Source organism: Salmo salar, chromosome ssa13 (genome assembly GCF_905237065.1).
Source record: "Salmo salar chromosome ssa13, Ssal_v3.1, whole genome shotgun sequence".
Classification (NCBI taxonomy): Eukaryota; Metazoa; Chordata; class Actinopteri; order Salmoniformes; family Salmonidae; genus Salmo; species Salmo salar.
In genome coordinates this window covers 102,042,111-102,057,135 of record NC_059454.1, presented here as the reverse complement: position 1 = coordinate 102,057,135, position 15,025 = coordinate 102,042,111, and the positions used below count along the sequence as shown (strand labels likewise).

Sequence of the window (15,025 nt, the reverse complement as noted above, 5' to 3'; positions counted from 1 at the left end):
TAACATAAGACAACATTATCTACACTCCATAACCCAACACTATTAACATAACACAACATTATCTAGGCTACATAACCCAACACTATTAACATAACGCTACATAACCCAACACTATTAACATAGCATTATCTAGACTCCATAACCTAACATTATTAACATAACACAACATTATCTAGGCTACATAACCCAACACTATTAACATAACGCTACATAACCCAACACTATTAACATAACATTATCTAGACTTCATAACCTAACATTATTAACATGACACAACAATTTTCGCAATTCACAAAGTTGGAGGAAAACAGAAAGGAAAAAGCACGTTTGAAAAAACCCAGAAACTTGCACCGGCATCAAAAGTCAGCGGAACCCAACATTATCTAGGCTACTGTGCCTTCGGAAACTATTCAGACCCCTTGACTTTTCCCACATTTTGTTGCGCGACAGCTTTATTCTAAAATGGATTAATTAAATAAATCAATAAATCTCACCAATCTATACATAATACCCCACAATGACACAGCCGAAAAGTTTTTTATTTTTTTTATTTTAGCAAACAGAAATACCTTATTTACATAAGTATTCAGACCCTTTCCTATGAGACATGAAATTGAGCTCGGGTGCATCCTGTTTTCATTGATCATCCTTGATGTCCACCTGTGGTAAATTCAATTGATTGGACAAGATTCGGAAAGGCTGTCTATATAAGGTCCGACAGTGCATGTCAGAGCAAAAACCAAGCCATGAGGTCGAAGGAATTGTCCGTAGAGCTCCGACGCAGGATTGTGTCGAGGCCAAGATTTGGGGAAGGGTACCAAAAAATGTCTGCAGCATTGAAGGTCCCCAAGAACACAGTGGCCTCCATTCTTAAATGGAAGAAGTTTGGAACCACCAAGACTCTTCCTAGAGCTGGCCGCCCGGCCAAACTGAGCAATCAGAGGAGAAGGCCCTTGGTCAGGGAGGTGACCAAGAACCCGATGGTCACTCTGACGGAGCTCCAGAGTTCCTCTGTGGAGATAGGAGAAACTTCCAGAAGGACAATCATCTCTGCAGCACTCCACCAATCAGGCCTTTATGGCCAGACATGACAGCGTGCTATGAGTTTGCCAAAAGGCACCTAAAGACTCAGACCATGAGAAACAGAATTCTCTGGTCTGATGAAACCAAGATTGAACTCTTTGGCCTGAATGTCAAGCGTCACGTCTGGAGGAAACCTGGCACCATCCCTACGGTGAAGCATGGTGGTGGCAGCATCATGCTGTGGCGATGTTTTTCAGCGGCAAGGATTGGGAGACTATTCAGGCAAAGATGAACAGAGCAAAGTACAGAGACATCCTTGATGAAAACCTGCTCCAGAACACTCAGGACTTCAAATTGGGGCGAAACTTCACCTTCCAACGGGACAACGACCCTAAGCACACAGCCAAGACAATGCAGGAGTGGCTTCGGAACAAGTCTCTGAATGTCCTTCAGTGGCCCAGCCAGAGCCCAATCGAACATCTCTGGAGAGACCTGAAAATAGCTGTGCAGCAACTCTCTCCGTCCAACCTGGCTGAGCTTGAGAGGATCTGCAGAGAACTGTGGCTCAGTTGGTAGAGCATGGTGTTTGCAACGCCAGCATGGTGTGTGCAACGCCAGGGTTGTGGGTTCGATTCCCACGGGGGGCCAATACAAAAAAATAATAATAATAATGCATGAAATGAAATGTATGCATTCACTACTGTAAGTCGCTCTGGATAAGAGCGTCTGCTAAATGACTAAAATGTAAAATGTAAATGTAAGAATGGGAGAAACTCCCCAAATTCAGGTGTGCCAAGCTTGTAGCGTCATACCCAAGATGACTCGATGCTGTAATCACTGCCAAAGGTGCTTGAACAAAGTACTGAGTAAAGGGTCTGAATACTTATATAAATATGATATTTATATTTTATATTTTAAATAAATTTGCAACAGTTTCTATAAACGTTTTATTATTATTATTATGGGGTATTGTGTGTAGATTGAGGCGAGAAATTGGCTGTAACGTAACAAAATGTGGAAAAAGTGAAGGGGTCTGAACATTCAAATTCTTATTTTCAATGTCGGCCTAGGAACAGTGGGTTTAACTGCCTTGTTCAGGGGCAGAACGACAGATTTGTACCTTGTCAGCTCGGGGATTCGATCTTGCAACCTTTCTGTTACTCGTCCGACGCTCTAACCACTAGGCTACCTGCCACGTACATAACCTAACATTATCAACATTATCTAGGCTACATGACCCAACATTATCAACATGGAGCAACATTATCGGCATAGCCTTGCATTATCTGGGAAAAATAACCCAACATTATCTAGACTACATAACCCAGCATTATCAACCTATATCGACATTATTCGGCATAACCCAACATTATCAACATAACCCGACATTGTCTAGACTGCATAACCCAATATAACTAAACATTATCAACCTAACCAAACATCATCAACATAACCCAACATTATCTGACTTCACAAAGCTGTATGCTGGTGGAAACACATGGAAAAACATGCCTGGCTGCTGACCTGTCTGTGACATTAGCCAGAGTTAGACTGTCGATAATAGATATTCAGTCAGGACAGGCCTCTAGCTGTTCCAAGTTCAGGGTTCATCACAGGTCAGACCTACTCATTAACCCAGATGCACTAATCATAGAGCTGCAGGGTCTCTGTGATGTGAAAGTGGGGAGTTCAAACTCAATGAGTTTTCTACTGCAGAGCAGCTAAATGCACACATTATCCCCTTAAACAAGTAATTTCCATAGTTGTAACTGGGAAAGTCAACAACAAAAAAATGGTTTGGTTGATGGTTTGAAAGGTTTTGTTTATGTGCCATCACATCAGTTAATGTATACATACAGAACCAGTCAAAAGTTTGGACACACCTACTCATTCAAAGGTTTTTCTTAATTTTAACTTTTTTCTACATTGTAGAATAATAGTGAAGACATCAAAACTATGAAATAACACTTATGGAATCATGTAGTAAGCAAAAAAGTTAAACAATCCAAATATATATTAGTTTCTTCAAAGTAGCCACCCTTTGCCTTCATGATGGCTTTGTACACGCTTGGCATTCTCTCAACCAGCTTCATGAGGTAGTCATCTGGAATACATTTCGGTTAACCTGTTAGGCTAGGGGGCAGCATTGACACGGCTGGATAAAAAACATACCCGATTTAATCTGGTTACCACTCCTACTCAGTAACTAGAATATGCATATACTTATTACATATGGATAGAAAACACCCTAAATTTTCTAAAACTGTTTGAATGGTGTCTGTGAGTATAACAGAACTCAAATGGCAGGTCAAAACCTGAGAGATTCCTTTACAGGAAGTGGCCTGTCTGACCATTTGTTGAACTTCTTTTCCATCTCTATCATTTACTAAGGATCTCTGCTCTAACGTGGCACTTCCCACGTCATCCATAGGCGCTCAGAGCCCGGGAAAAAAAAGAATGTCGTCATTCCAGCCCCAGGCTGAAACACATTATCGCCTTTCTCAAGTGGCCCATCAAGAGACACTAGCTTATGCGCGTGACCCCGACCGCCCCCGCCTTTGGGATTTTTTCCTCTGTTTGCCGAAAAGGAGATTCCCTGTCGGAATATTATCGCTTTTCTACGAGAAAAATGTCGTAAAAATTGATTTTAAACAGCGGTTGACATGCTTCGAAGTACGCTCATGGAATACTTAGAATTTTATTGTCACGAATTGCGCCATGCGCGTGACACTTCTTTACTATTTCGGATAGTGTCTGGAACGCACGAACAAAACGCCGCTATTCGGATATAACGATGGATTATTTTGGACCAAACCAACATTTGTTATTGAAGTAGCTGTCCTGGGTGTGTATTCTGACGAAGACAACAAAAGGTAATGACATTTTTATAATAGTAAATATGATTATGGTGAGTGCTAAACTTGCCGGGTGTCTAAATAGCGAGCCCGTGATGCCTGGGCTATGTACTTAGAATATTGCAAAATGTGCTTTCACCAAAAGCTATTTTAAAATCGGACATATCGAGTGCATAGAGGAGGTCTGTATCTATAATTCTTAAAATAATTGTTATGCTTTTTGTGAACGTTTATCGTGAGTAATTTAGTAAAATGTTAGCGAATTCCCCGGAAGTTTGCGGGGGGTATGCTAGTTCTGAACGTCACATGCTAATGTAAAAAGCTGGTTTTTGATATAAATATGAACTTGATTGAACAAAACATGCATGTATTGTATAACATAATGTCCTAGGGTTGTCATCTGATGAAGATCATCAAAGGTGAGTGCTGCATTTAGCTGTCTTCTGGGTTTTGGTGACATTATATGCTGGCTTGAAAAATGAGTGTCTGATTATTTCTGGCTTGGTACTCTGCTGACATAATCTAATGTTTTGCTTTCGTTGTAAAGCCTTTTTGAAATCGGACAGTGTGGTTAGATTAACGAGAGTCTTATCTTTAAATGGCTGTAAAATAGTCATATGTTTGAGAAATTGAAGTAATAGGATTTTTAAGGTTTTGAAAATCGCGCCACAGGATAGCCGTGGCTGTTACGTAGGTGGGACGAATTCGTCCCGCCTAGCCTAGAGAGGTTAACAGGTGTGCCTTGTTAAAAGTACATTTGTGGAATTTCTTTCCTTTTTAATGTGTTTGAGCCAATCAATGCTGTGACAACATAGGGGTGTGCAAAGCTGTCATCAAGGCAAAGGGTGGCTACTTTGAAGAATCTCAGATATAAAATATATTTTGAGTTGTTTAGCACTTTTTTGGTTACTACATGATTCCATATGTGTTATTTCATAGTTTTGATGTCTTCACTATTATTCTACAATGTAGAAAATAGTAAAGAAATAAAGAAAAACCCTGGAATCAGAAGGTGTGCCCAGTTTATTTGTATGTCATGTACTCAACAATCCACACGTGTGAGCACTGACTGTACCGTATTTATTTTGGTTCATTTAATCATTTTAAGCACCGACGATATGGTTTGGTTTGCACCCACTTGTATTTATTTTGGTTTCAATGAAACAAACAGATAATGTGCTTTTTTATTTTGCGTCTGTATCCATGTGTTGGCCATAGTTCCTAGCATATCAACTACCACATAGCAGAGAAGTCAGGTAACTACTAGTGGAGAGAGAGGCTGGTCCTGGAGAATGTCTCCAACACCCCTCCCCCCAGTTCCCACGCTGTTACTCCTCCCTCCCTAGCAGATCTTTACCTGACTCACTCCACTCTCCGCTCGCTGCTTTTTGAATCAAATCACTAATGCTCCATTGGCTAGCGACCCAGGTCACTAACACTCCATTGGCTAGCGGCCCGGGTCACTAGCTCTCCATTGGCTAGCGGCTCGTGTCACTAACACTCCATTGGCTAGCGGCCCGTGTCACTAACACTCCATTGGCTAGCGGCCCGGGTCACTAACACTCCATTGGCTAGCGGCTGGCTCACTAGCTCTCCATTAGCTATCGGCACTGGGTTGTGTGACCCAGCAGTCGGCCAGTCCTGCCTCCTGTATGCGGTCCAGGATTTTCCCATGGGAGCGGCCTGAGGAGAGCGGGACTGTGTGTCGGTCGAAGAAAAGTCTCTCTCCCACCACCTCCCACCTTTCCTCTCCCTCTTCACTCGCTAGCCCTCTGCCTTTCTCCTCTCTACTCTTTTCTCCACCACTCTCCTTTCAAACACAGTATCACATTCTTAATACCCTTATTGTCACAACAACGAACATTCTCTTTGGCTTTGTCCCCAAAAAGTGTGAGATACCCAGACTTGTAAGAAGAGTATAGAGACCTGGGTTACAAGTGTACCTTGGCAACACCCATGAAACATTTGACACATTTGTACATGTTGTGTTTATGTGGACATGTATTTATTTTTTAAGTAGTTAGTATTACATTGGCTAGTTAATTTGTTCTCTGTAGACAACAATGCCTCTACTGTTTTAAACAGTCATGCATATGCTATTCATATACTTTGAGAAAGAGGATGCATTGATTGCCTTTTTATGGTAGTGTGTGTGTGTGTGTAGAGAGAGGGAATGGTGTGTCTTATGAGGATGGTGTGTCTATTTGTGTCAGAACGGTGTGTGTGTGTGGACTGTGTGGACAGTGTGTGTGTATTTGTGTCAGAACTTTGTGTGTTTGTGAGGGCTGTGTGTGTGTTACAGTGTGTGTGAGGACGGTGTGTGTGTGTGAGGACTGTGTGTGTGTGGACAGTGTGTGTGTGTGTGTGTGTGTGTGTGGGAGGACGGTGTGTGTGTGTGTGTGAGGACTGTGTGTGTGTGTGGACAGTGTGTGTGTGTATTTGTGTCAGAACTTTGTGTGTTTGTGAGGGCTGTGTGTGTGTTACAGTGTGTGTGAGGACGGTGTGTGTGTGTGTGTGAGGACGGTGTGTGTGTGGGAGGACGGTGTGTGTGTGTGAGGACGGTGTGTGTGTGTGTGTGAGGACTGTGTGTGTGTGGACAGTGTGTGTGTGTGTGAGGACTGTGTGTGTGTGGACAGTGTGTGTGTGTGGGAGGACGGTCTGTGTGTGTGAGGACGGTGTGTGTGTGTGTGAGGACTGTGTGTGTGTGGACAGTGTGTGTGTGTGTGAGGACGGTGTGTTTGTGTATGTGTTGTGTCTGTAACAAACGTGGATGGAAGGAATGAAAACAGCACATGGATAAGCTGGGAGAGTTACGGGAGCAGGTTTTGACTTGCTCGACCATGGGAAACTTTGAGCTGAGTAAATAGTGACTGTTTTCCTGGCTGAAATGCTGGTGTGTGTGAGTGAGTGAGAGATCAGCCAAGGTAGAATACTGAGGGCGTGAGAGCGATGTCTCCATTCAGAGGTTAACACCTGTGTCACTCCCACACCTCCATGGACTACACTGCAGTCTCTACACTCACATGGCTTATACCCTTTCAAACTAAGACGTTTTTTTTCCCGCCAACTGTTTTCCTATTTTTCTTTATATCTGAATGGTATTGTCAGTATCAAAGCAGAAACTTTTATTTCCGCCAAACGACCTAGTAATTTCAGTAAAGTTCTGACTACGGTTTAGTATGAAAAGTAGCCGTAATGCTGAGGCTGCATTGACACGCACTACACTCTTAATGTCTTGATGGTTGCTAGGCAGCGCCCGTTACTACTATCCTCCTGGCAGTTCTAAACTTTGCAAGGCATGGTTTTCTCGACCACAACTGGATGGATCCATGAAGAATTACTGTGGGAATGAATAGCACTGAATGACGAAAATATTGGAACAAAGTAGGCTAATGTGTCCACATCACCAACAAACTATCATGGTTGTGAAGATGGCACGACAATGCCTATTCCCCTCAGAAGACTGAAAAAATTTGTCATGGGTCCTCAGATCCTCAAAAAGTTCTACAGCTGTACCATCGAGAGCATCCTGACTGGTTGCATCACCGCCTGGTATGGCAACTGCTCGGCATCTGACCGCAAGGCACTACAGAGGGTAGTGCGTACGGCCCAGTACATCACTGGGGCAGAGCTCCCACACCAGGCGGTGTCAGAGGAAGGCCCTAAAGTCACAGACTGTTCTCTCTTCTACCGCACGGCAAGCAGTATCGGAACGCCAAATCTATGTCCAAAAGGCTTCTTAACAGCTTCTACCCCCAAGCCATAAGACTGCTGAACAGTTAATCAGATGGCCACCCAGACTATTTACATTGACCCCTTTTTTACACTGCTGCTACTCTATGCATAGTCACTAATAACTCAACCTAAATCTACATATGACCTCAATTACCTCAACTAACCTGTACCCCCGCACATTGACTCAGTACCGGTACCCACTGTATATAGCCCCGTTATTGTTATTTTATTGTAACTTTTTTACTTCAGTTTATTTAGCAGATATTTTCTTACTCTGCATTGTTGGTTTAGGTCTTGTAAGTAAGCACTTCACTAAGGTCTACACCTGTTGTATTCGGCACATGTGACAAATACATTTTTTTTTTTAATGCAATTGAATGCTTGTATCAAATTGTTGCTTACTGAAACTCCCAAAGTCATCCAATCCTTGTAATACATTTTAAGCAATAGCCTACCCGCGTATGGTCAACTAGACGATAATTTCAGCACCGTTTTGATTGGGTCAGCGCCATCGCGCTGCTTTGAGACAAGCGTTGGGACTCGTCTTGATAAATCAATGTCAGATCTTTGTTTTCACTGAATCTCCGTTTGGATATTGGTTAGACTACAATTAGGCTGTGAAAATGTTAGCTAAGTTGAGCTGAGTGCTGCTCATGATCATCTTGTCTACTTGACAAATGTATTAGTAGTGATCAGAAAATTTTGCCAGGATGTTATGTAGTTTAACAAGTGGATTATTTGGCTCTTCAGTCGCTTAGTAGCCAAGGCCTACTCCCGATCAAAATCCTGTGACTTCACTGACTTGTCTGATAATCAATCAATGTGATTTTTGTTTCACTGAATCTGTCTGTATAGGCTATTTGGTTCATCTGTTTCTGGCTGGACAAATAAGTGGAGCCGGTATGGCAAATAAGTGGAGCCGGTATGGCAAATAAGTGGAGCCGGTATGGCAAATAAGTGCAGCCGGTATGGCAAATAAGTGCAGCCGGTATGGCAAAACTATTAATTTGCTCATCTATCACTCATCAGAAACTTTTAGCATGCTATAATGTAGCCTAAATCAAGTGTTAATCTATCACTGATCAGAAACGTTTAGCATGCTGTAATGTAGCCTAAATCAAGAGTAGGACTTTCATTTTGATCGATCTCATGTAGGCAACTCCAAAAGCCAGAGGAGGTTGTGAAATATGAGCACGAGACATGCTTTTGAAAATGTAGATTGCTATTATTTTCTATCAGTGTCATGATGACGATAAGACCCTATGCCTGCTCCCTAACAAAGTGGAGTGAGGGTAGGAAAGACCCTACTCCTGCTCTCTAACAAAGTGGAGTGAGGGTAGGAAAGACCCTACTCCTGCTCTCTAACAAAGTGGAGTGAGGGTAGGAAAGACCCTACTCCTGCTCTCTAACAAAGTGGAGTGAGGGTAGGAAAGAGATTAAATGTGGGTAAAAAAACATGGGCTTGGGCTCGATTTCAAAATATCACTTTTTTAGAGTTTCCACACATTCCTGTGACTCAAGTTGTACAGGAAGAATATTCATTGTATTTTATTCTGTTATATTCCACTATAGTTTTACTATAATGTACACTGAGTATACCAAACATTAGGAATACTAATATTGAGTTGCGCACCTCCCCCCCCCCATTTTGCCCTCAGAATAGCCTCAATTCGTCAGGGCATGGACTCTACAAGTTGTCAAAAGCGTTCCACAGGGATGCTGGCCCATGTTGACTCCAATGCTTCCCACAGTTGTGTCAAGTTGGCTGGATGTCCTTTGGGTGGTGGACCATTCTTGATACATACGGGAAACTATTGAGCGTGAAAAACCAAGCAGCGTTGCAGTTCTTGACACAATCAAACCGGTTCGACTGGCACATACTACCATACCCCGTTCAAAGGCACTTCAATCTTTTGTCTTGCCCTTTCACCCTCTGACTGGCGGACATACACAATCCATGTCTGAATTGTCTCAAGGATTAAAAATCCTTCTTTAACCTGGTGCCTCCCCTTCATCTACACTGATTGAAGTGGATATAACAAATGACCTCAATAAGGGATCATGGCTTTCACCTGGATTCACCTGGATTCACCTGGTCAGTCTGTCATGGAAAGAGCAGGTGTTCTTCATGTTTTGTCCAATTGGTGTATATGTGTTGACTGTGATCGGGTCGGTGTGTCTAGTCTGTTAATGAACAAAATAACGAACTATTGATTTAATTTGGATGGTGCAGCCACGGCTACACAGACTCGTAACATAAATATGCTATTCTATTGTAATGAAAATACATTTTATTAGTCTCATTATGTTTCTTAGGACCTGCCTAAAATGTATTAATAATGGATTTATTGTTGATGGTGTATGTTTATTAAAATAGACGCCCACCACTACTACCACTCGTACTTCATCTCAGTGCTAGAGGTGTCACTATAGACCCTGGTTCGATCCCGGGCTGTATCACAACCGGCAGTGATTGGGAGTCCCATAGGGTGGCTGCACAATTGGCCCAGCGTCATCCGAGTTAGTGTTTGGCTGGGGTAGGCAGTCATTGTAAATACGAATTATTTCTTAACTGACTTGCCTAGTTAAATAAAGGTAAAATAAATAGACCGCCGCACCACCTGGGAGCCCATCATATCATTTACACATTATTATACATGTTATTAACGTAGACTATTAATGTTCTGATATTAAAGGTGTTGTGCGCCGCCTTATAGTTCAATCTGTCCACGGAGGACAGGAACTGAGCTGGCTGGTATTCATTAGGCACCAAGCGGAGTTCAAAAGACTGGAACGGGGAGGGAATACCTGAACTTTTGCAATGTGAAACGCTCATTTTCGTTGCTACACTTTCCCCTAATGAATACTGACTGTCTGTTGATTTACAGCCCCTTTCTTTAAGTGGTGTTGTTGTACAGGGGTGGAGTTCAGGTGTATTTACAGGGCATTTAGCACCAGTGTGCTGCCAGGGGGGCTAGAGATGGGAGAACTAGAGAACACAAAAGCACCAAGGAAGTGTGAATTCTACCCAGGCGTCAACGCTGTCTCCACAGTTCCTCTCCATCCCCTGGGTGGGGTGAGGGCTGAGGTGTGTGTGTGTGTGTGTGTGTGTGTGTGTGTGTGTGTGTGTGTGAGAGAATGGGCTGTGGGGTAGACACTGGTTGACTCTCGTCTGGTGTCTGGTGTGTGGGTGCTGCGGAAATGCCTGATGGTCTTCACAACATCACATGAAATGCCTTACCTTGGAGAGGTTTACACAGGCTCTCTTTTTGGCTAGCAGATGGTTTTATTCAAAGTGAAAGAAATCTTTCTGTATTTCAAGGTGTGTAGGAGGGCTGGGCGTGTAAAGTCGTCCACATGCTTCCGAAACAGTTTGGAACAGTTCTTGCATTTTATTATGACTAAATTGTATAACGTTTTATTTAGTTTTGATGTTCGTTAAGGGTTTGTGCTGTACCAAACAGCTTAGTTAGATGTCAAATTGCGCTACCTATTTTTATTTAACCTTTATTTAACTAGGCAAGTTAGTTAAGTAAGAACAAATTCTTATTTACAATGACGGCCTAGGAACAGTGGGTTAACTGCCTTGTTCAGGGGCAGAACGACAGATTTTTACCTTGTCAGCTCTGGGATTCGATCTAGCAACCTTTCGGTTACTGGCCCAACGCTCTAACCACTAGGCTACCTGCCGACTAAGATCTCTGCAAAAACGTCAAAATTAATGACAGATTTCTTGAGCTATCTTAGATTCATTCTGACTTTTGAGGAAGTGTATATTGGCTACGGAGTCTCAAAATGGACAAACTATTGAAGCTAAGGTTTTTTAAGGGAGTATGCTCGAAACGCTTGTTCGGTTCACTAGAACACTCATTGGGTTCTCGGGCTAGGTGTCAGCCGAAACGAAGCATGCGGAAGCCTTAACAGTGACCAGTATCTTTATGTATTTCAAGGTGTGTAACAGTGACCAGTACCTGAAGATGCCTAGAGAAAACATGACACGCCTGCTGAAGGAGAGAGGTACGTTCCCTGTCCCTTCCTCAGACACCTTTTGGTTTCAAAGGTGAGACATTTAATTTAGAAAAGTAAATGAATGGAGTTCCTGCGGGACAAATATTTTCTATTCAGTGAGTTTTCTATTCCTCTCTGCAGGGTTTCTACAACAACAGCAGCAGGCTCCTGTTCCACCGGTGGGTGAAACCTGGGACGACTCCCCTTCCCCGGCCCCATTCCTGGCCCCAGGGGCCCCCAGGTACTCCCCTCACTGTCGCTGGGCCCCTCTGTCAGACCTGGACTCCACCACCCTCACCTTCCCTAGGGGAGCAGTGTTACAACTGCACACCGTACCCCCCGGCCTGCTACCCAGGATACCCTTCTTCTTTATCTGCACTGGCTGTGGCAAGATCTTCTGGGAGGGCTCCCACTTCAGCAGGGTCCTGTCACAGTTTCAGGAAGTGTTGTGTATCACTGAGGATACTGAGGATACTCCGAGTTTTTCAACCCAACAGGCCCGACCCCTAACCTCTGACAGCTAATCTCTGTCCATCTTGCAGGGATCAAAATGGCCGCTGACTGAACTAGGCCTACTGTACTGATTACTGTCTTCACACACCTATTTTGGTGCTTTTCCATTTCGTCAAACTTTATCTTCCTAGTTTACTACGTCCCGTTCTACAGACTTATGTTATTACAATGGAATTAACACACATTTTACCTTCAAATTTCCTTTAGTTTTGAAGCCATATGTTATTATGAGTTGTAAGACTGGTTTGTCTTTTTATGTGGGAATGGATCAGGTTATGACTGCGGTCTGCTGTCTGGGAAGCTTTTTTACAAGTATATGTTTTATGAAGACACAGTACCAGTCAAAAGTTTAGACACATCTACTCATTCAAGGGTTTTTCTTTATTTTTTACTGTTTTATACATTGTAGAATAATAGTGAAGACATCAAAACTATGAAATTACACATATGGAATCATGTAGTAACCAAAAAAGTGTTAAACAAATCAAAATATATTTTAGATTTTAGATTCTTCAAAGTAGCCATCCTTTGTCTTGATAACAGCTTTGCACACTTTTGGCATTCTCTCAACCAGCTTCATGAGGATTGCTTTTCCAACAGTCTTGAAGGAGTTCCCACATATGCTGAGCACTTGTTGGCTGCTTTTCCTTCACTCTGCGGTCCAACTCATCCCAAACCATCTCAATTGGGTTGAGGCCGGGTGATTGTGGAGGCCAGGTCATCTGATGCAGCACTCCATCACTCTCCTTGAGAGTTTCCATATGTGTTATTTGTGTGTGTTATTATACATATGTGTTGTTATTTCATAGTGTTGATGTCTTCACTATTATTCTACAATGTAGAAAAGAGTAAAAATAAAGAAAAACCCAGGAATGAGTAGGTGTTCTAAAACTTTTGACTGGTACGGTATATGTTCTTCATCTTAAACCCGGTTTGATTTTTAACTACTTTTCCATAAGTGACAAGGGGCTTCATACTATTCTATATTCTGTGAATCCTGTATTTTATTGTTAATTATGAAATAAGTTGTTTTATAAAAAGGTAACTCTCGTTATCACTGATGGCGTTCCGTATTTCTGTCAATTATTTATTTCATTCTTATCTTAGGATGGTGGTAGACAGGCTCCAACCAGCCTGAGATGAGGTGCAGCCAACATCTTAGTTTGTTTTCTTACTTTTCTTGAATTATTACCAGAACGTTTTGGATGTCAATGGCTATTATGTGCTGATCTTATTGCTCCATTTCAACAGGAGGGCTTCATTGACTTTTAGGCAATCTAAAGACTATTACAAAATCACTTACCTAAGCTGTCTGGAGGCACTTCTCATATTGGATGGCGATAGTGGTTTACTTGACTTCACCTCTGGGACTGGTGGTGTAACGTGACCCACCGCTCACCTCTGGGACTGGTGGTGTAACGTGACCCACCGCTCACCTCTGGGACTAGTGGTGTAACGTGACCGACCGCTCACCTCTGGGACTGGTGGTGTAACGTGACCCACCGCTCACCTCTGGGACTGGTGGTGTAACGTGACCGACCGCTCACCTCTGGGACTAGTGGTGTAACGTGACCGACCGCTCACCTCTGGGACTGGTGGTGTAATGTGACCCACCGCTCACCTCTGGGACTGGTGGTGTAACGTGACCGACCGCTCACCTCTGGGACTGGTGGTGTAACGTGACCGACCGCTCACCTCTGGGACTGGTGGTGTAACGTGACCGACCGCTCACCTCTGGGACTGGTGGTGTAACGTGACTCAACTCTGGGACTGGTGGTGTAACGTGACCCACCGCTCACCTCTGGGACTGGTGGTGTAACGTGACCCACCGCTCACCTCTGGGACTGGTGGTGTAACGTGACCCACCGCTCACCTCTGGGACTGGTGGTGTAACGTGACTCAACTCTGGGACTAGTGGTGTAACGTGACTCAACTCTGGGACTGGTGGTGTAACGTGACTCAACTCTGGGACTGGTGGTGTAACGTGACCCACCGCTCACCTCTGGGACTGGTGGTGTAACGTGACTCAACTCTGGGACTAGTGGTGTAACGTGACTCAACTCTGGGACTGGTGGTGTAACGTGACTCAACTCTGGGACTGGTGGTGTAACGTGACCCACCGCTCACCTCTGGGACTGGTGGTGTAACGTGACTCAACTCTGGGACTGGTGGTGTAACGTGACCCACCGCTCACCTCTGGGACTGGTGGTGTAATGTGACCCACCGCTCACCTCTGGGACTGGTGGTGTAACGTGACCCACCGCTCACCTCTGGGACTGGTGGTGTAACGTGACCCACCGCTCACCTCTGGGACTGGTGGTGTAACGTGACCCACCGCTCACCTTTGGGACTGGTGGTGTAACGTGACCCACCGCTCACCTCTGGGACTGGTGGTGTAACGTGACCCACCGCTCACCTCTGGGACTGGTGGTGTAACGTGACCCACCGCTCACCTTTGGGACTGGTGGTGTAACGTGATTGACCGCTCAAGGTCACCCGGTAACTCAAACCCTCCCCTGGCCCCCTTTCTGTTTCAGTCCCTGGTCAACAGAGGTGTGAGCTGCTTTATCCTCTTTCCGTCCATGCTAAACAAATGAACACAAAGGACCAAACATCAAGATAATGAAGGCTTTTGTTGCTTCAGTTGACTGTTACGGTACTTAGTCTTGTTTTGTAAAGTAAAAGTGCTTCTCTGTACATCAACTGTTCTTCTGTGACAGTAGTTCATCAACTGTCAGTCAGAGCAGGTTAAAGGTTAAAGCAACATAAGGAAGAATAGTAGGATACACCAGGTGCAATTTGGTTGTGCATCAGCAGTTTTTCTCTTGTCAGTCACTGACAGTCACTCAATTAGCCATGTCAGCTAACCATTTGTAGATAGGTAGTTAGTC

General features: G+C 43.7%; 1 protein-coding gene across 4 annotated transcripts in view; it reads left to right on the top strand.

The window, feature by feature from the left end:
- The window catches only part of exd3 (exonuclease 3'-5' domain containing 3), a 63,945-nt gene extending 50,745 nt beyond the window's left edge, over positions 1-13,200 (top strand). For all 4 annotated transcript variants that reach the window (XM_045692547.1, XM_045692546.1, XM_045692545.1 and 1 more), the window contains 2 exons: positions 11,564-11,630; positions 11,763-13,200. In XM_045692547.1, coding sequence (XP_045548503.1) covers positions 11,564-11,630; positions 11,763-12,145 — 450 coding nt within the window. In that variant the 3' untranslated portion in view covers positions 12,146-13,200. The remainder of the gene's footprint in view (positions 1-11,563; positions 11,631-11,762) is intronic.
- The last annotated feature ends 1,825 nt before the right edge of the window (positions 13,201-15,025 follow it).